Below are 22,651 nucleotides of genomic sequence, written 5' to 3'. Positions count from 1 at the left end.
ACGTTCAAAAATGTACATTTCGTTGTTCTCAAATTGATTTATTTAAATTTAAAAATGCCGAAACGAGAATCTTTGAGTCATTTAAAATTTGTATTAGGAATTATATATTTAAGACCAACGGTTGCAAAAATAAAGGCCAGTAATGACGTTTGTGAGCACAGTGTATAATCTTTTGTAACTCGTGCTATATTTATTGTTTAAGCCTTCAAAATGTTGTTATGTATGTATTTTTGTTAAATATAAAAATATGTGTTATTTTATAATTTACCTTTTTTATAATAATGCAGCATTTCTCTAAATTTAATGCATAACTATTATCACAATATTCCAGTTTCTTACTGATATTATATTTAAAACATAATATAATAAATAATATGGAGTTAAAAATGTATTGAAAAGTAAATGTAATAAATAAAGTACATTGAGTTAAAAGTTAATAAATGATAATAGCGCAATTTTCTCAGCAAAAGAAATATTACGAATCTCTCATATTAAATCAAAAGAAAGGTAAATCTAAACTCTAGTCAGGTTGAAAACTTTTTGTCTCATGCGGCCTAGTTTTAACCCACTTGAATCTAGCGATTACTTTCAGAACCTTTGAACACATAAATTTCTTGTAGAAAATTGTATATGTTTTCGAATTACATTAAAAGATTTTGTAAATGGATTAGTTAAAATCTCATGGTATTTGTGTTATTCAGATGCTCTTCATCTAATATCAATATCAACATTTTTCTTTATCAATTAACATTAAGCCAAAGGAAACTACTTTCCGTGAGTGTAGTTTCTAATTCCTTGAGGAGGATTTGAAAGTTTACAGGACCTGTCTTTTACAAATTAATTTACTTCCTGTATTGTTCGATACAGTTTCTAACTGTATTGTTCGATTTCGAATTTATTCGAGTTTGGGATCTTCAATTTAAATTATCAGCAGCAAAGAGTTATATCTCAACCTAGTTAAAAACAAGAACTGATATTGTAAACCATTACACTAATTCCATCTCAACAGAAGAATCCGTTACATTCTTGACATTATCTGCATACGTCTTCTTGTCTGAACAAATGATCTTAAAAGATACAGAAGGAAAAAATAAAAATTTAACTAACATTTCTAATTATTAAAAAATATAATATCAAGCACTGTTTTTCCTCTATTTTGTAGGTTAGATGATATCTAAATAAATTTGCAAGTAATTATTAACTAAATGGTAATATATTTTATGTGGTTCAAAATGTGAGCAGAAATGTAATCTTATCTCCTTACCTTGGCTAAATTATATTTGCATTAAAGAACACGTACACAATTTCAGTAAAGAAAAACTAAGTAATCTTTTCACAGCTAGTCATTGTTGATTCTTAGTATATTTAAGATTCAGTTCCACTCAAATTATCCACCAAAAGTTTCTTTATATGGTGAATTGTGTATCCTCAAAGACTCACATTCATCTACATTGACGAATGATATTAATTCTATTCTAGCTTTCCCAAAGCTTTTAAATTTGAATCTTTTAGTTTCTTACATCATTTTTATTTCTATTTTGCCTCTAGCTGGATAGTATTATGTTTGCTCAGTACTTTATGCTTGATTTGTGGTCTCGCTTCTGTGCAGAATTTCTTTATACTTAAAGAAGAGGAACTTTGTTAGCTGCCTCAAATCGGCTGAGGTTTTTGGAAACCCAATGCTAGCCTAACACTAAAATTTTGCTTAATTTTGTAATTGACTTTAAGATGTTCGTATGTCTTTTACATAGCAAATCAGCACCCAAACTAAGCATTTGTCTCAGATAGGATAGGAATGTAGAAAGTTTAAATTAGTTTCTGATGTGAAAAAATCAGTCAGAAATCATTGTGTTGCCTTTTTAACGCATGACAATATGTGCATTGTAGAAGGAAATATCCATATTATTTATTATCTTTATCAAAATAATTTAAGTCATATTTCACATTCTACTTGAAATTTTCTGTTTTATAGTTTTGCTCTCATCCAGATACTTCGGACAAAGAGTTATTCCCAACCTTCGCAAGGACTCGTCCATCCGATACTCATATCTCCAGGTCTGTCGCTTCTCTGCTGTTGACATTCAGGTGGATGAAAATTGCTTTTCTGTATTCCAGCAACCAAGAAGGCAATTTTAAGGAAGTATCGAGAACTATAGTTAGTGTTCTAGATGATTCAGGCATACAAATCGGGTTTATGGGAACATGGCGAGACACTTACCATCATGGATACGGAGAGAATCCATTTGAATCTCTCGTCCAGGATTCGTATCAAGAAGCTCGAAGTAAGTTATAAATGTTACATATTAATAACAATGTCTGAAGCTCGAAGCAAATTTTAAGTGTCACAAATTAATAACGATTTCTGAAGCTCGAAAGGCTACAGACAAAGAAAATTTTTTGAAAATATCACCTCTTGAAAATAAAATCGTACAGCACATCTGACTTTTGATCTCCGTTTTAGTAACAGTTTTAGCTTCATGATATTTGAAGAGAAACACGACATTGAAGAATGTAGGTAAAACAGCTATGTTATTTTGGAATAAATTTTAAATAAAACTCTATCGGTTTGAAGAGCAGTCAGACACAGGTCCCTATTTTCTAGGAGTAAATAAATTCTGTAACGAAGAGAGGAGCGATGGCCGCATTTATGTTAAAAACAATAATTTTTGTTTTGCATGTAAGGGATTACTAGAAAGTTATTTATTAGATTAGCTCTAAATAGACAAGGATTTCCATCCATAAAAATGAACTGAGAACCAACAATATTCCTGAAACGAAAATACAGATTCTAATATCTTTTCCATTTATCTCGAAGCAATCCCACAGTCTCTGTCAAAGACATAACTTTTACAAAAAAAGGAAGGTTTATGCTTCCGTCCCTGCCTGTCCAAACCATCAAACATTCGCTGCCATATTGATTCTATTTTCCGATGTCCAGGTTTTCTTGAGATGAAGGCACTTCGTGAATCATTGTTTAGGCTGAAACAAGACTCTTCTGTGAAGAGAACGACCCTTCGTCGGTGCTTGAAGTCAATGTTCGCTGCACCTTGAAAAACTGGTTCATTTTTATATAGAATTGGTAGCGAACTGCAGCAATTCTTGCAAACGAGATCTTAAAGATTTCACCTTTATATTGGTACAATTGGATCTCAGTTAATTTTAATAAACGACATCTCTAGCCTCATATAGAGTTAATCTGGTAGATGACTTTCCAAAAACACTAGAAAGTAACCGTTCGGACGGGCCAGACCCAAAACCTGTATAGCACACATCCATTGCCATAAAAATGTACTCACCAAGAATGAGTTGCTAGGAATCGAACGGAATTTGGTATAAGTAAGTACAACGTTGACGAAAGTGAATGATTACAGAATAAAAGCAAAAGGATCATTTATTGCAGGGAAAATTACAAATGATCGGAGATTCTAGAAACTTATTGGATTATCTCTAGCGTGAATAGACAATGCGATATAGGAGGGCATTATGCTATAGAGATGGTGGCTCCGGTCTAGACATATAGTGTCCTTCGTCACCGTATTCCACAGTTGCCGTAAATGCGCCTCTAGTTTGATCCAACTTCTAGGATGTCCACCTGCCTGCCCCAAATCATCGCAAATATCGCTGATAGATCTCGAAATCGGGCAGGACATAGAAAGATGATAAATGGCGAAGGCATTTCTATGACACCCTGGAAATTTCTGTGACATCTTGTGTTATGTGACCGAGCATGTCCTGTTTCAGAATTTCTCCTGAAAAGGACCTGAAAAGAGCGTTGCTGTAGAAAAGAGATCGATTTCCACAGGGACTTACAAACTGCTTCATTTTTAATAAAAAGTTACGTTGAGGTGACAGCTGTAGGACTGTTAGAGAGACGACATATATCTTATTATCTTCTGTTTTATACCTTCTTGGTCTCCTGAGCGTTGCACAGGATCATTTGTATGTACCGCGACCGTTGCCAGATATATTTTTAATTAATCATATATCCATGCCAAATACTTTTAATATCTGTCCAATAATAGGCCAAATGGGAAAATTCTCTTACTTGCTTACTAGTGCATTTTTTTGAGGAAACGTTTTCACAGATTCGCATTTGTAGTAGTGTGACTAACAAAGTTTCTACTATAAAGTTAAACGATATACCTATTTCAAAGTACAAGTAAGTATTAATTAAAATTAGTACTTTTTTACTTGATCCTATGACTTCCCTTAATAGCAGGAATGTTATTAAAATATTAAGCTAAACTATGGATATAAATTCCATGGTAATATATATATATATATATTAAGTCTTATAAAGTGTACGAGCTTCATTATTGTTTGATCTCTTAAAAATATATTGCATTTTCTCGCATGTTAGCCCCCTTTTACAGCTAGATTCTAAAAATTTAAAAAATATTTTCATAATTTTCTGCTTCTCTATAGGGTATAATTTTTCCTTCTGAAGGCTAGTAGATTGTAAATTATATCTCTTGATTATTGTTATTTTTATACAGTGTATTCAGTCTGTATGCGCACTTTTCTAGTAACATTTTATCAATTTTATTTTCCCTAGCATTTATTATTTGAAACGTATTTTATCAGATTCTTTGTTGAGCTACCCGTACGTGACACATGTTCCAACTCTTAAACTTTCGGAACGTGTGATTTCACCGTGTTTCCAATACTTACGTTCCAGCTCATTGTAGCCTTACCTACAAAATCCAGGTCTTTTATTCGCCCCCTTTTCCTTTGTTCGTCCGATATCCCTCTTGGAAACTTCGGTCAGTGCTAATTCATTTGAGATAATCCTGGGGCTTTTACATGATAACTGATTCGGAGACGTCGCGCAGTACCGTCACATATCGGCTCAATATACGTGAGATATTATAATTTTCATATCTTTTTTGTGATGTATGTTGCTTTTAGAGAAGTATTGTGATAGTTAACAGTAGTTTATCCATCACTACTTTTCATTTGCTATATTCTTACTTCAACCCCATTCTTCGGAAATTAAATCACTTGCATAATTTTACCCTTCCTAAATTTGTTAACAAAATTAGTTAAAAAAGAAAAGCAGAAAATTCGAGAGTAATAGGGTGCATAATGAAAATTTTAGAACGAAAAGCAAAACTTTAAAGCATGAAGTAGCTCAAATTTTTATTCCAAATAAAAATTTTGTTTAAATCTCTCAAAAAATAAGTATTTTCATTAAAATGTAATTTAAAATTCTACCGACAGCGACAGCGCAACTTTTTTGTGGAGACTAAATGAATAAGGAAACCAAGAGAGGGCAAATAACTCCGTGATCAAAGAGATTTTAAAATACAGATTTGGAGCCTTTTTAGATTTTAACCTTATAGATGATAGATAATATCTGCTTTCATTTTTACCTAGAGAAAAACAGTGATAAAAGTAATTTCAACACAAATAGACGATAGTTTGCGTTTTTGAATATTCTAAATGAAAGAAATTCGTTTAATCGAGGAAAGCTGTCATTAGTTTTTAGTATATTTTGTTAAAAACATTCATCTCAACTAATATTTCTAATTTAGGATGTGCTTGTTCATAAGTTTTCATAACAAATTTCTTTATTTTCAAATACAATTAATGTAACTATTTGTGTTGTTTGTACTTTTGTTGTATATTCATTACCATTTAGTTATATATTTATTTTTATGCACTGTTTTAGAGTAATTACATGTTGATGTACTGCAAAACTTGCATAGTATTTAATTTATGGTTGTTTATATTTTATATATTAATTGCTTTATTATATTGTAGTATTTGTAGTAACTTATTGAGCATTAATCAGCTTATTGAGCGAGAAGATTGTTGAAGAAAATAAGCTGTTAATATCTGCCAACTTTTGGACATGAAATGTTTTTCCGCCAATTTTATTAACATTTGACCATTTCTGGTTAATATGCAGTCGTTAGGAAAATTTTAATTAAGCACATTTCTGAGATCCTAGGACTGATTTTTCTAGAATATTCTCGTAGTGATTTCCTCTTTCGATTCTCTTTGGCAACCATATAAATCTACTGCAAGCAAAAAGTCCTAATTTAGATGAGAATTTGTCTGAGTTTACTGTTCAGTGATGTTGCATTTGGTTTGAAGAGCAATTAACTTTCATAAATATTGTATTTCCTGGCATACTTCCCCCTCACTTATTTCCCCCTAGGTTTCTAACGCTAGATTCTTAAAATTTTTTCAATAATTGCAAAATACTCCCCTTCCTCTGTCGCTCATAGTTTTCTCTCTCATAGATAGCTTAATTTAAATTGTATTTCTTTTTTTATTTAGAGCATTCAATTTGTATTTGCATTTTTGTGTTAGCATTTCATCTACTATTTTTTTCCTTGCATTTTGTTAATTGAAACGTATTTTGTGTAGATTTTTCGTTAAGGAATTATCGGGGAACGAAGGTATTCTCACACTTAAGGAATTTCGCAAACATATGATTTCACCTTTCTGCTTTTATTTACGTTCCAGCTCATTATTGCTTTATTTATTTCTGATGTGTTCGATCTTTCAAAATCCGGGGGTTTTGTTCAACCCTTCTTCTTTTCTCTGCTGTCAATCTTGGGAGCTGAGGTCAAGAATTAGTCATGTCAAGAATTGCTCCTCGGGCTTTATAATGACTGAGCCTCACACGTCTCACAGAGCGAGATGTGTCCGGCTCACTACCCGTCAGATATTGTAAAGTTAATATTGCTATGTATTCTCATTGGAATGTGGTGTTCTTCTTAAGAAATAATATTTTAGTATTTTCAAATTTATCCATGACTATTTTTTATTTGTTACGTTCTTACTGCAACCACATTCTTCGGGAATTAAATTATTCACATAATTTTTTTCTTTGACGAATTAATAAGTTATATGCTTCTCATTCAAACAAAAATTATTTGAAGAGATCTGTTTCGAAACATGAAAAACTTGCCCTGGAAAAATCTCAAATTGATATAAAGTAAATCTTTAACACAATCATCAACTAAAATGAATGCTTCTGAATTTTAATAACTTTCGGAAATGTATCATTTAGAGAACCGTCTTTAGGTGCATAACATGAATAAGTATTTATAACGATATCTGCATATAGGAATTCATATCTGCCAACGATAATTCATTTCTGGACCTAGAACAAGATCTAGCAGCCGTTTAAAACATATTTAATCAGACCATCATTTTTCAACAATCTGGCATTACATTTTGTACATATCCCAAATTTTAATAACTTTCGGAAATGTATCATTTAGAGAACCGTCTTTAGGTGCATAACATGAATAAGTATTTATAACGATATCTGCATATAGGAATTCATATCTGCCAACGATAATTCATTTCTGGACCTAGAACAAGATCTAGCAGCCGTTTAAAACATATTTAATCAGACCATCATTTTTCAACAATCTGGCATTACATTTTGTACATATCCCAAATTTTAATAACTTTCGGAAATGTATCATTTAGAGAACCGTCTTTAGGTGCATAACATGAATAAGTATTTATAACGATATCTGCATATAGGAATTCATATCTGCCAACGATAATTCATTTCTGGACCTAGAACAAGATCTAGCAGCCGTTTAAAACATATTTAATCAGACCATCATTTTTCAACAATCTGGCATTACATTTTGTACATATCCCAAATTACAAGGAGGAAAAGGAAATTTGTAAAAGCGTAATGGTAAAAGGCTTTCACAAATGTTACCTGAAAACACGTCTTGTTTTATCCTTCATAACGAAGAATTCCTCTTTCTTTATGTTTATAATATAGTCATGCAAAATTAAAAAATGATTAGATTTTCTTGGTGATCTCAAACCTGAATTAATTTCTCTTTAAGCATAATTGTTTTAAAAATTTTGTTAATTATATATTTCAATAATGTAAATAACTCCAGATGCTTTCTTAATAAACAAGGTTTAGCTGAAAAAGAGCAACAATTACACTCAGCGTGAATTCATCAGCAGCGAGATTTAGGGATATTAGTTCCAAAGTTTGTTTTTCTAAGCCTCCCACGCTGAAAATTTCCATTGTTTATTACATGTTGATTGTTTATTACATGTTGTTGAGATTTATCTGGATTTCAAACTTTGAATTAATAGAAAGGAACCCTTTCAGTTACATGAAAATTTGTAGTTTACGAGAAAAAATTCCAGAAATACTGTAACTAGGAAATAGCGATATTTAAGATTACAAACGCACATAATCGAGCATAGAATTAACTAAAAATCTTAAAATTCTAGAAAATAATTCTTTGACTCAGAGACTAAATATACACGCTGTTGTAAATATTTGTAAATATTTGAATTCTTTTTGATTTTCTGTATTCTTATAATATTTTGAATTTATTCATTTGCTGTTTTAGAATAGTAATTTTATGGTTTATTTTGGGTTTTAATCTTATTTGTGACTGGTATTTAAGTGATTGTTCGTTGCACAGATTTATAGATCTTTTAATTCTGAGTGCAATGGCTTAGTAGCTGTAAAAATAACTTAATAAAACGGTTAGACATAGGCAATTCATTTTCTATAGAGCCTTGGCGACAATTTTTACCATCAGCTTGGCAATTTTATAGAACATTCGAGAAGATACATTTTCGAAGCTCTTCGTCCGATTCTTCCACAAGTTTCCGAATCCCGTACTGCAGAATATAAATACTGATTGGAGAACTGCAAAGTTCAGTGATCCCTGGTTCCTCGGAAATAATCAGTTGCACAAAGATGAATGACGTCAGAATCTTTATCAACAAACTAAACAGCAATTTTTATACCAAAGTCAAGGGTGTCAGTTACGCAGACAACTTCAAATAGGAACTCATAAAAATGGACATTGACCTACGGCCATACACTGCTCATATCCTCAGATATCTCATTCTGAATAGTTAACCCTTCCCAGATTACACACATTTGTTTACATTTTAAATTTATAATTTACGGTTTACGTTCTTCACTGCTGCACGTTGACCCCGATTCGGGCTTTTAGCTGAACATTTTGTAAGTTAGCGTAGCATCTCTCCCAGGCCCGAAATGCTAACTTTCAATCTAAGGACACTCAACTTTCGGATTCACTGTTCTACACCTCGTGACCTTACAAAGACATCTGTCTACTTTGTCTGTCTGTCTGTCACTTCTGATGCGACCTTCTAAGTCATGTAAGACTTCAGACTGTGACAGCTCTTAATAGACTTCCTTGATTGCAATCTTTAGTTCCCTGAGACTGGGTTCTCTTATTTTCTAAATTTAATAAATAATTTTAGGTCTTTGTTACTGAAAAAATCCTTGAGGTATTGTACGCGTGGTAACCACCCCCCTTCGGCGATTGTTTGAGGTGCCGAAAGAAGTGAGATATAATTCGTGCTAATGCCGGCAAAGACGAAAGTATCAAAGGAGTTCAGTTGCGAATCAGCCGTTAGCTGCTAGCTGAATTACAAGTTAGGGCTTATCCTGGGGAAATTGACAATGTGTTTCGTGTGCTGAGAAGGAATTGTGAAATACCCAAGTTCTCCCCTTTAGTTATTTCCAGTTAATATTTTGCTGAGCTATTTATTGTGCTTATTTTAGCTCGTAACAATACACATCTTTCAAAACTGTTGTTTTCTTTCTTTCCGTATTTTACAATTCATGATTCCTAAAATTTTTCTTAGTTTTAACTTTATTTTTGATAGCTTTAATTTTTGTAATTTGATTCCTAAAACTGTAGTTCCAAGAATTGTTAAAAGATTTTCTTAGAATTGTAATTAATTTGTGCAGAATTGTATTGACATTTTATTAGGAAATTTATTTATATCCTCCTTTTACCTGTCGTCCTCAAGCATTTTTTGGCTTGACGATGCACATTGAAATTGAAATTTTGAGATTTAAGTTTTTATAAATCAAAACTTCAGTGCATGTTAAGAATACTTTACTCCAAAATCTGATAAAATACAAAGTGTTAATCTTCTTCAAAGCTATAAATCGAGAGCAAAAAAGAACTTTTACAATACTTTGAACAAAATCTAAAACTTGATTTTTTTTATTCAACTAATTTTTTATTCAACTTTTTATTCAACTACGTTATGAAAGTTACGAAATAAATTTATTTATAGCGTTATTTTTATCCAGTTTTATTTTGAGAAATTTAATTGCCACTGTTAGATAAAATAGGATACAACAGATTGTTAGCAAAAGCATATTGTTTGATATGTTTTCCCTCCCGCGCAGTGATATTTTTCATATTATTATTTATGTTTTTCTAATTGGACGCCATAAGATATTTTTAGCTATTATTCAAATGTGATTCGGAGTCTAGCAAGAATACTTGAAAGGGTTGATCCTTTGTTAATAGTTTTCCTTTTTTAGCAACTGCGCATGGTGTTGCAATCAGAATAATGTTAAAATTAATCTCCATGTTTTGTCTTCTTTCTAGGAAGTTGTGAATACAAAAATTTTTCTTCTCTTCAATTCAGATTTCTAGTAAATTGCAATTTGAGGAAAATAATGATAAACTCAATTATTTCAAGTAATAAATCTGTTTAATTAAAGATAATTTAGTTTTTAAACATTTACATTTCATTTTTCTAAATATTGGAACTTCAGTGTATTTTAAAAAAATTACTTCTCACATATTTTTGGAAAGCTATTTCTCATAAAATATATTCTTTTTTGATAGCTTTTATTTTAGCTGAAATCATATTAAATGGCATTTAAAATGTTAGCACGTTATTTGAGCCGTTTACGTAGTTAAACAGCTGATCAAGACTGATACTTCGACATTTCTAAGATGAAACTTTCAAAGTGAATAAACAAAATAATAACAGACACTGAAATTAAATTTTTCGTTGGAAATGCACAGAATAAGAACAAAAAGAGATAAAAGCTTGATTCCTTTCCTACATCTTATAAGTCATGAACCCAACTTGCAGGCAAGTTTATGCAGTAATGTTTGTGTAAAGAACTGTGAACAGCACTACTTTAACGTATTAGTGGTACATAGTTATAGCTTGCAATCTCAAAAGCTTTTTTATTCGGTTCCTTTTCATCTAGATTTCGGCTCTCTAGTGGCGGAAACTTAGTGAACATTAATAATTCATCTGGAGTTTCGTTATTGGAGAAAAGGCTGGCAGTATGAGATTTCATGGCTTCTACTGGGTTCCCTTTCATCTAAATTTCGGTCCACTAATGACGGAATGAGTAAATAGACGAAACACTATTAGTTTATCTGTTGCCGGCGACTTAGCATGAGTTTTTGTGGCTTTTATTGTAAATAAATAAATTTCAACAAAACCTTCGTTGTTTGAGGTAAGATTTATGCTCAAGAAAGATTCAAGAAAATTAAACTAAAATAAATGATAAACAGTCGTAAAAGCTCACCTTTAATCACACAAACTTAAAACAGCATTCAAACTAAAATTTACTGCTGAGCTTTCAGAGCCAAACTGACGGTACAAAAGTAAGAATTTACATTTAAAACACAATCCCCCGAGAGAAAGTTTTGCATTCCGATCTCCAGAACGGAAAATAAATTAACTAACTCTCGCCCACCCTTAATCAATCAACATTGCAACTGTGGCAACTGAAAAAGTTCATTAAACAATTTCATATGAGCCAGTGGATATACTATCAAACACGTTAAGAGAAAATCTCTGCAGCAGAATTTTCCCTAGAGCAGTGTCTCTCTGTGGCTTGTATGTTTATAGAATAAAAATATAAGCCACAGAGAATTTTAATTTGTCGGGCTTGTGTTTATAGAAAGAGAATTTTTATCTAATCAAGAAAGCTGACATTTTTTAATGGACGAAGTAGCTAAGAAAACGTTATTGATATATGAACTGTTGTTACAAAAAATAAAATAGAATTTAAAACATATGTTTTTATACAATTAGTTTTTGTTTAAAATTTGTATTATAATTAATGCACTAAAAAGAGAAAATTAATTTATCATATATTTTAATGGGAGTAATAGATTAAATAATGATATTTAAAGAATCCATCTGCATATTTATATTGCGGATAATAAAGCGTGGAACATATATGATAACTTTAAAAAGATAATGGCTAACACGTTTGACAATTAAATTAATAGAAAATTTAAAAAGATAATGGCATAAAATTTCGTTATTGAGGCACTTAAAGCTTTTATTATTCGCGATATAGAATTATAGACAAATTCCGAAAAGATTTATTTAATCTGTTATTCTCATTAAACTACATGATATTTTTTCCTTTTAGTGAATTAATTATCATATCCATTTTAAATGAAAACTTATTGTACAAAAAAAATGTTTTTTTTTTTTTTTTTTTTTTTTTTTTTTTAGTCCAAAGAGGCAATTTTCCCAGAAGGACTATTAATTTCGTTTTGGCATTTTGCATTGATTCACTATAAATGTCGGTTCACTTTTCAAATTGTTGCCACCAAATATTAGAGCCCTGTATTATATTTAAAAAATTAAATAATCAAGAATCTGCATAAATGTATGTATGTACGTTTGTCGCATTGTGATAAAACAACGGTACCTATAACCATCAAATTTTCAATAACGTAGGTTTCCACCCGAATATGGGCATCTCGAAGCCCAAATTTGGAATTTGGAATTTGTTTTGTTATCTATTTCATATTCTGTAAAACTTTAACGAATTTATTGTTAACAAATTCAACGATTTCAAAGCGAGCGACTGTACAAAAAATAAATAAATAAAATAATAAAAAAAATTATCTTCAGTGCGCCAGATTGGGTACTGAGAATCCTAAAGATATGCTCATTTTAAAATTATTTTGCAATATTACTGTTGAACTGAATTTTATAGTATAAGTGCGAAGAAAATGATATTTAATAAATGAAAGTAACACACAAAACGTTAAGAAAACGCCCCTTTGGGAACAATGTAAAATAATGTAATGTTTTTATTTGCTTTGTTAAATTTTATGTTATGTTTCTTTTGTCTCAGTTACACATTATCAATGATGAAATTTTTAATCATTATTAAAACACAAGCAATAAATTACAGGAAAATTATGAAATAAAGAAAAATAGCTGAACATCAGATTTTGAAATCATAAATGTGAGATATTCTAAACAATCGAGCAATTTTAAAAATTTGTCAAAATCCAGAAATTGGTTTGCGATTTCCATACAAGTTTCACTGAAAGGATTTTTTTCCCGCTCTATTAACATTAAAATTCTGATAAATTTATCTTGTTCGTTAAACAAAGATATGTCCGAAAAAGTGTTTAAGGATAAATAAAAAATGTGGATCGAATTTTAAAAAATTCCTTCACCACATTCAGTTGTCATCAAGCAACAGTGTACATAGAAAATGCTACCTCAATAGATTATCAGCAAGTAGGTTAAAAATCTGTGACAAATTTCCAACCACAATGAAACATCCCGAGTGAACTAAAGAAAAGCTTATAATAATATGAATATCGCGCAGTTTACAAAAATGTAGTTGCTTTTGGTTCTACGCATCGCATCGACAACAACTGAATATTTCTGAAAAGAAATAATATGCTATTAAGAAGCACATATATATATATATATATATATTTACAGAAGGGCTGAATTTGTAGTAAAACCATCATATTTTAAATACTAGACAGGCCAAGTAACCACCCAGTTATACAATAGTAGTAACTGCTGCAAAGAGATTACTGTCCGTTGATTTTGATTTCATGTGATTACGGCAAAGCCTCGAGGGCTATCTGCCTAAGGGGATGGATGCCTTCGGGGAAAACTTTGTAAGGGAAACTGGCTCGTATGAACGTTACACATGGGGAAAAACCACGAAAACGCCCATACAGTTTGCAGGATTCGAACCACGGAAGGAACTACTAGTATTCAGCGACTTCCTTTGTATAATTCTGCACTAATACTGCCATCTGAAAGATAAAAAATGCAAGGCAATACAATGAAATTATTATAAAAATTTGTTTTTAACTAAAGGATAATATTAAAAAGAACAGACACTTTAAAAAAGATAGAGAGCTATTATCCCAAAAATGCAAGAAAAAATAATGTACAGTAATATACTATAAATTGTGAAATATTTACTACAATACAACGAGAAAAATTCAATATTTTTTTTTAAATTTAAATGAGAATATTAAAAAGAGTACTCAATAAATAAGATGTGAATATAAAAAAATGCAAGGCATTTGTTTAATATATATGTATGTATAAAGCTAAAACTGTTACTCGATTTTCATAAAAAATAAATGCGATTTGCCGATTTGTGCAAGAATAGATGGTCTAAACTATATTCGTGTATAAATTAAAACTCTTAATCAATACATATGATTCTAATTTATATCCAGTTTGAAAAACAAACTAAAACCGATTGTAATACATATTAATTTTAAGCTTACCTAAGAAATATTTGTCACAAAGGCCTATTTTCAATATAAGGCAGTGCTTACAAAAGTTAATATTCCATTATTCGACTATGAAATGGAAACTTCTAGGATTTCCGTTATATAGGGATAAAATGGATTGAAATAGGCTCAGTGCATCGTATCCTTAAATAAGGGAAACCCAAGGAGAGCAAGACTGCTGACACTTTCTGCAAGAGTCAGCATGAAATAGAAAAGATTCCTTTGTATTTAGTCTCGCATCTGAAAATTAAGAAAGGCGACCCTTAAAGGAAAGGTTTTAAAAGTCTTCGGTAATTTTCTCTGCAATCCTAGCTCAAAAAGAGGGTTGAAGCATATTCCCATTTCCTGTCTTTTTGAGATAAACCTTTTCAAACTTTACTGATTAAAGGATAATATATCACGAATCGTACTCAGCATTCTTGGTGACATGTTACTTTCGGCCATCTAGAATGTTGTGTACAGAATGCAATGTGTTATCCAAAAGAAGGGTGATCGCATTGTCAGAGTTCTATGCTCTCGCATAGGAAGCGCTTTTATTTAATAAGTGCTATCGGTAACCTTTCAGAACTTATTTCACCAAATCTTTTTTTGTTTTTTTGATGGCCTTTCAGCTGATAGGTCGTGCTACAGATGGCTCTAACTAGTATCAGTTAGAAATTAAGCACCCATTATATGACAAAGAGTCCTTTAAAGATATGCTTCTGTAAGTACTTAATGCAATAAATAATATGCACACAAATTATGAATACCGGCCAATTAAAAAAAATAACACTATCCAGTGCAACGAATATCTAGTTAATCGAATGAAAGCTTAAAAATTTAAGACCCATGTTTCGAAACTTTTTTAGTTGGAAAGGGAAGAGCTGACGCAGATGTTGGTGTAACTTTAGATGCTGCAGTTGGTTTTGCTAAAACCATCCAGCGCCAACAGTATTAGGTTTATGAAGAATTTTGAAAATGGTAAAAGAATCAAAACAACTGGTAAACATTTCTGAATTTTGCCGAATAAGTTATTAGTAGCACTATCTCACGAAATGTATTCTGGTGAAAAAGCTGCTGAGAATCGGATGAGCTAAATCGATGGATGCCGGACTATTGGACTTCTGGTGTGATCTTACAATGCTTTTTGCATTTGAGTAATTTAGTTCTGAAATAAATGAAATGGATCTAATATAATTGGTATTCATTAAATAGCTTCATTACCTTATTTAATAGTTGCGTATTATCCTGTCGATCGTCAAAGTTGGCTAAGATCAGGACCAATTATTCCTACGGAATTCTAGAGAAACTGATGCCTCTTTATTAAATAAGCAATCAGTATTAGATCCGCTTCGTTTTGTCTCTTTGTAAAACGGCTTGTGAAACGGCTACAGTTTAGTTATAACCTCCAATTTTACAGGAAGCTTTGCTTAGAACGCTTAAAGTATATACTCCTCGAAGATAATTTTTTCAATCTATTACTGTTTTGACTGTCATATTCAGTTGCCCATGTCGTGTTTATTAATACACACTTTATAAAATATTATATTAACTGTCAAGAATTGCATGATATCTTAGTTCAAAAAACACTAATTCGAATCACACATAACATCAAGATACATGAACACTACAAATCAGGTTTCTAAACTCCCAAGTTTATTCATGTCTAACACACATTTTACTGGCAGTGCCAGATCCAAGAACAAGAAGTATACATCATGAAAGATTTACGCCCTCTTTGGCGATTAAAATATATTTCCACATAAAATTTCTTACACACTGGGCCCGGCTGAACTGTAGTTCAGAACAATCAAGATTATCAGTGTTACATGAATATTTTCAAGAATTATTTTCAAGAATCATTATGCATTTCAATACAAATTCAAGTTTTGTAATAAAGAAATGTCACAGAAATATCAAGAACATGTAAAACTCACCGTATGTTTTCAAGAATATCAAGTAAATTTTCAAATAAATTTCATGAAGAATTATTGTCATAACATTCCTATTCAAGCATCAGGATTTAAATCAAGATAATATTAAAGAAATTATTTCAAAATCAAGATTATCATAATTCAACTAAAATACTAGAATTATTACAGGAAACCTGTCTTTTTTTCAGAATTAAATTAAAATTTTTAAATACACTTATACATTTTTACAACCTTAAAAATTTCTAATATATACATTTCTTTAAATATTAAATATACAGTACTTTAAATAGCAATTAAATAAAATAGATATAATATTAGTAGCATTACGATTACATTTTCAGTAAGAAATAGTATACTATCATACAATATTAATACTTTTAGCACTCTAGACGGAGATAATGGTGCTATGACTTGTCGCATCGACACAGTACACAGTTTCTTATAACACGTTTCACATTTTGTCTGGATCTAATTATCCAATACTTTTCACGGAGGAACCTGAGAGTACTAGCTACACCTGTATGAAGAACTCGTTCATGTGCATCACTTACTAGAAGATCTGTAAAATGAGTTTTTGAAGGAATAATTATAGGATGCTTTTCATGAAAACTTAAAGTTGATTTTTGTAGTCTTCCTCCTACTAACAAAACTCTTTCCCCACTTAGAAAAGGATTTAATTCATAAATGTTTGAATGTTTTGAAATCAACTGTCCCGAATTTAAACTATTGATTTCATCAGAAAAATGTTCATATTGAACTTCTTTTATCAAATATAATTCTGCGGCAAAAAGTTCTTCCGCTTTCAAGGGTCCGGTTTTCTTGTCAGTTTTATTTTTCAGATTGTGAATAAACGTAAATATCCATGCAGTTACTATAATAGCTCTAATTAATTTACTATAATTTTCAAGATTCAACAGAGAATTAGATTTTTCTGCAATAGACGGTAGTATTGTCGTATCATTTATACACTTTTTCCGCTTTAATTCAGCATCAGAAAACTCCGTTGTCACGATAAATGTACTAGGCCAAGCACTCACTGATTCAACTAACCAGTTTGATCCAGACTGCCATAATCTTGAAGACAACAAATATTCGGCTGAACATCCTCGAGATAAAATGTCCGCTGGATTGGACTTCCCATTACAATGTCTCCAGTTATTTGGGCAAGTTAATGATTGTATTTCAGATACTCGATATTTTACAAACATTTTCCAGCGTTCAGGAGCAGTATGAATCCAGTGAACCACTATCAAACTGTCAGTCCACAGATAAATATTTTCTTTATGAATTGAAAACAGCTCTTTTAAATGTTTAGCAAGTCTTGCTGATGTTAATGCTCCTAGCAACTCTAACCTTGGAAGTGTAAGTTTTTGTTTTATTGGCGCAATTCTAGATTTTGCCATAATGAATGCTACCTGTCCTTCTTCAACTGACCTAAAATATGCAACTGAACCATACGCTTTAATAGATGCATCACAAAATAAATGAAGTTCGATATCCTTATTTTGATTCAATTTGCCGGGGAAATATTCTCGAGAAATTTCAAATTTCTTTAACTTTTCAATTTCACCGCTCCACTCGGACCACAACTGCTTACATTCAGTTGGAACTTCATAGTCAAATTCTAAACCCAACTGCCAAAGGTTTTGCATTATTAATTTTGCACGTAATACAAATGGCGCCAAGAAACCAACTGGATCGAAAATAGTAGCAGTCACCTTTAATATATTTCTTTCTGTGGTTTTTCTACAACTATTTAATGTTTCGCACAAGTTGTCTATGTTCAAGGAAATTACATCTTTACTCGTACGCCAGTTAAGCCCTAATACTTTTAAAGAACTATTTAGTTCATTTTCTGATTTAATTATTCCACAATCATCCCAAAGTTTCTTCAGTTTCTCGGAATTTGTATTAAACTGACGTAAATTCATTCCGGCATCTTTAAGCATGCAATAGGCTCCAGTACTTAAAAGCCTGTTCCACAGAATTTGCACCATAGAAAACATCATCTACGTAGATCGAACAGTTCAACATCTCAAAAATATCTGGATTTTCTAACTCTATTTTCTTTATATGCTTTTTTATAGTGCACGCCAGAATGAAAGGGCTACGTGATACACCGAAAGGAACGCGAGTCATTTTATAATGTTTCAAATTGTAATTATTATCAAAGTATAAAAACTGTAATACATCTCTATCAATTTCAGAGATTCCAATCTGGAGAAAGACCTTTTCAATGTCTGCTGAGAACGCATGTTTGTATTGTCTGAACCGCAATATCAAGTCCAAAACAGAAGGATTCAAATTTGGGCCAGGCATCAAACAATTGTTCAGAGATACCCCATTACACTTCGAAGATGCGTCAAACACGATACGGACTTTAGTTTTTGATACATGTTTTCTTACAACTGGAGCATGTGGCATGTAATACATTTTACTACTATCACAACTTTCAATTTCGCACTCTTCAATTATTTCATTTTTTAACTGTTCATTTATTATGCTATCATAATTCGCCTGTTTGCACTTCCCAACATGAATCAGATCCTAACAATATTTTTATTTCAGCTGCTCCACCATTATCGGCTAATTTTAGATTTTCTGATTTTAATATTTCTAAAATGTTTTTGGAGGGAATTTTTATGATCGCTTCAGAAATTGAATCTGTAACAAGAGCTTCAATAGTGATTGAGTCATTAGGGAAATGCATACTTTTCAGGGTAATTTGAACAACATTATATTCTATTAGTCTACTTTGGCTATACCCAAATGAATAAATATACAACCTTTCTTTCCTTAAAGTCCTTAATTTTAGTTCTTTAGCCAAATCAGATCTAATAAATGACCTCTGTGATCCACCATCAATTAAGATTTTTACTATTTGGCTTCTAATATTATCTGTATCTGAAGCGTCAACAGTGCATGTTTGTAAATATACACCTTTATCAGCAGTTTCAGAAACAGTCTCAGAGTTAAACGACAGGGATGCAACTACATTCTGCTTAGAATCTGATACTGTAACTACTTTCTGTTTAACATCTGAAACTGCTTCCACTTTAGGAAGAATATTTTTACAAAATAGCTTATTATGATTTAAACCATTACACAACTCACAAGGTTGAAGTTTCATTTTACATCTGGAAACTACATGACCGCACTTAAAACATCTGTAACAACGTCCATGGTATTTTAATATCGCTCTTTTTTGCTCATTAGTTTTCTCACATTTTCCTACATCATGTGTATTTTGATTACATATATTTACAATCTAATGAATTCGAGAAGTTCTGTTACGCTATATTGCTGTTTAGAGTTTCTTTTTCTATTAAACTCCAGATTCATATCGTCTGGTAAAAGTTTTAAAATAACAGGTCCTAAAAGGGTTCCGTAAGCTTCCGACACAATACCCAATGAATTTAAGCTTCTTATATTGATTTCACAGGAATCGTATAGTGTTCTTAGTGCTTTCACATTGGACGAACTTCTAACCGGTTCAAGATTCAAGAGTTTATTCATGTGCGAAGATATTACCAAATCTGTTCGTCCAAATCTTTCTTTAATTAAACTTATAGAAGCGTCATAATTTTCATTAGATAGTGCAAACCCGGATACCGCACTTAAAGCAGGTCCTGCGAGTAAGGATTTAAGATAGGTAAACTTCTCGACCTTTGTTAACTCATTATTATTACCAATAGCATTTTCAAAGGAATTACAAAATTCCAAAAATAAACTAGGAACACCATAATATTTAGGAATTGAAATTTTAGGTAATTGAATGTTAGTTTCGATTTCGACCTTTACGGCAGCAGTATGGTTACCAGGCGATTCACTTTCAATGCTCACTATCTGAGAATTTAAATTAAGTTTCTTTTTAGCCCTAAAAATACATAAACTTAATTTTTCATCATAGTCTAACACAGTATTACATTCTTTCTCAATTTCAGACTCATCCCCTTTAAAACAATCCAATATTTTTTCATTAATTTCTTTTAACGCAGACTATTTAGAAGTAAGTAAAAACACATTTTCTTCTACCATATTCTTATCCCAAATGTCTTTTTTAATTTCAGGTTCTACAACATTTATTATTTTAGAAATAGCTTGTCTCAGGACTTTTCTAGCAGATTTCAATTTAATAATATCGTCTGCCATAATAACAACAAAAGTAATTTTATTCTCTTACCTAGTGCAGGCTTCAAATGGTTAATTCCTAATTTGGTAACTCACTTTCCTGGTGAAACACATTCACACGTATTCCGAACGTTAATCCTGCCATGTTCAGGGCAAAGGAATAATTTTTCAGTAACACGAAAAACACCGCATTCTAAATAAAAAAAAATTGTTCGTGCGCAACTGTTGGGCGCCAAAACTATAAAATATTATATTAACTGTCAAGAATTGCATGATATCTTAGTTCAAAAAACACTAATTCGAATCACACATAACATCAAGGTACATGAACACTACAAATCAGGTTTCTAAACTCCCAAGTTTATTCATGTCTAACACACATTCAACTGGCGGTGCCAGATCCAAGAACAAGAAGTATACATCATGAAAGATTTACGCCCTCTTTGGAGATTAAAATATATTTCCACATAAAATTTCTTACACACTTTTTTATGGTATGATCCGATAACTTTGAAAATAACCAAATGTTTGCTCTTCCAAGAAGGCCCTAACTTTTGATCATCTTTTAAAATACAGGGGGAAAATATAGCAGTAACAGTTAATTTAAATCCTTGTTCATGAAAATATAACGTGGCGTATCTAGAATGCGATTCTTGTTGACGGTTTCATGGTTCGAAGGGGTAATACGTAAGTATCCTCTCATTTTTATTCACAATTGCATGCATAAAACAATTGAGATTTTATTTTAATAAATTGCTTAGGGCATTTGTATAAGAAGAAAACTTACAATGATTCTTGCTGCTCCTTTTTGAGCACTTAACACGAGATAATAACTCAAATCAATCAAAAGATACTTTACTCAATTTTCTTTCCTTAATTACTGATACGTTTTTGAAAAAAGAAGTTGGTTAATAATCATATCCACTAATCAAAGTTTGGCAACTTCGCCACAATCGGTTGATTGTTTCAACTCAAAAGCTTTAAGCATTTTCGTAGATTTCACTTATTGTGATTTAAGGTTTAATATATTTCATTATATTAAATAGCTGCAAATAGGCACACCCTCCGTAAGATCTATAATTAATTCATTTAAAAAGGAGATAGAAGAAACCAGTGAGACCGTCTTAACATTACATCTGTATAACTTGTTGTACTAGAGCTATTCCGTAATATATCCTCGTTAAGCTCCCAAGGGAACATAAAAAGTGTAAATTGAAGTAAAATTTTTTAACGTTACTTCAATCGAACCGAACGTTTCCTCTAGAGAAATAAAAAGGGAAACTAAGAATCTTCTTTAATAGGAAGTGGAATACTTTTGAAAAATTATTTGAACTTTCAATCTGAATTTTCGGTTGAGATAACTGAATTATTAATTACTTCTGCAAAATTACTGAGGTGCTATACCTAGCTTCATATAAAATAAATTTCTCTCTGAATTTCGATATTCATAAGGAAATAAATGCAACGATATCTATATTATTTACCAAAAGATATGTGTAAATTTTAAGATCTATTAAACCAAGAACATTTTCGATGAATTTATTAAATTCTTGATTTCATGGTAAGAAAAAAATTTACTGTTAAAATGTTTTTAACGTAAATAGTCTTTCTTCGAATTTATTTTCATTTCATATCAAAGACTTTCTGGATTACTATGTAGGGTTTATATTTATTTTAACTAACATTTATTTTAAGTTTAAACTATCTTTCCTGTCAAGCCTTACTTTCCCCTGGAACTGCCAATGCCAGAATATGTAAATTTTAGTAGAACGTGCAAGGATTCAAATTATCAGCGGAAGTATTCTGATTTAAATAGGAAGGAAACGAGTTCGGTGTGATATATTCTTACTGCATGAGCGCGGAGGTAGTTAGCGAGAATTTGAAGGACCCCGCGTTTCGGCCTATGTGCTTGGCGGGAAGTAGTGTTAATCGTTCCAGTGAGCTTCAAGTCTGCTGAATTAGCAGCGGTATTGTAAAACGCGGTGAGTTAGTTATTTTAGAGAGCCTCGTAGTTAGAATCTTGTCTTTAGTTTCTTTTCAGGTTATTATTTTTATTTGACTGCCGAGTTGGCACCGTCTGTAAGCGTCAAGAGCACGCAATTGTAATTTATTACGTTGAATAAAAAGGGACTTAAACCCTTCACAAGGCTCTATCTTTTATACAAGTTTTCACAGTCACCTCTTGGTTGCGTGCAAGTTGGAGGCGCGCAACGTTATAACTAACAGTCTTATAATTTTCAGTTTTTGGATATTTCTTAGCTTTTCATGCAT

The 22,651-nt window shown here is 31.5% G+C and overlaps 1 protein-coding gene across 1 annotated transcript in view; it reads left to right on the top strand.

Moving 5' to 3' along the window:
- The first annotated feature begins 1,974 nt into the window (after positions 1-1,974).
- Positions 1,975-22,651, top strand: part of LOC118201722 (guanylate cyclase 32E-like) — a 199,784-nt gene continuing 179,107 nt past the window's right edge. Inside the window, exon 1 of the mRNA XM_085815325.1 lies at positions 1,975-2,282. Within this exon, the coding sequence (XP_085671451.1) occupies positions 2,090-2,282 (193 nt within the window). The 5' untranslated portion in view covers positions 1,975-2,089. The remainder of the gene's footprint in view (positions 2,283-22,651) is intronic.

This window comes from Stegodyphus dumicola, chromosome 4 (genome assembly GCF_044657685.1).
Source record: "Stegodyphus dumicola isolate Sdum_Otavi_A_Nest chromosome 4, ASM4465768v1".
Taxonomy (NCBI): Eukaryota; Metazoa; Arthropoda; class Arachnida; order Araneae; family Eresidae; genus Stegodyphus; species Stegodyphus dumicola.
This window is presented reverse-complemented; position numbering and strand designations above follow the sequence as displayed.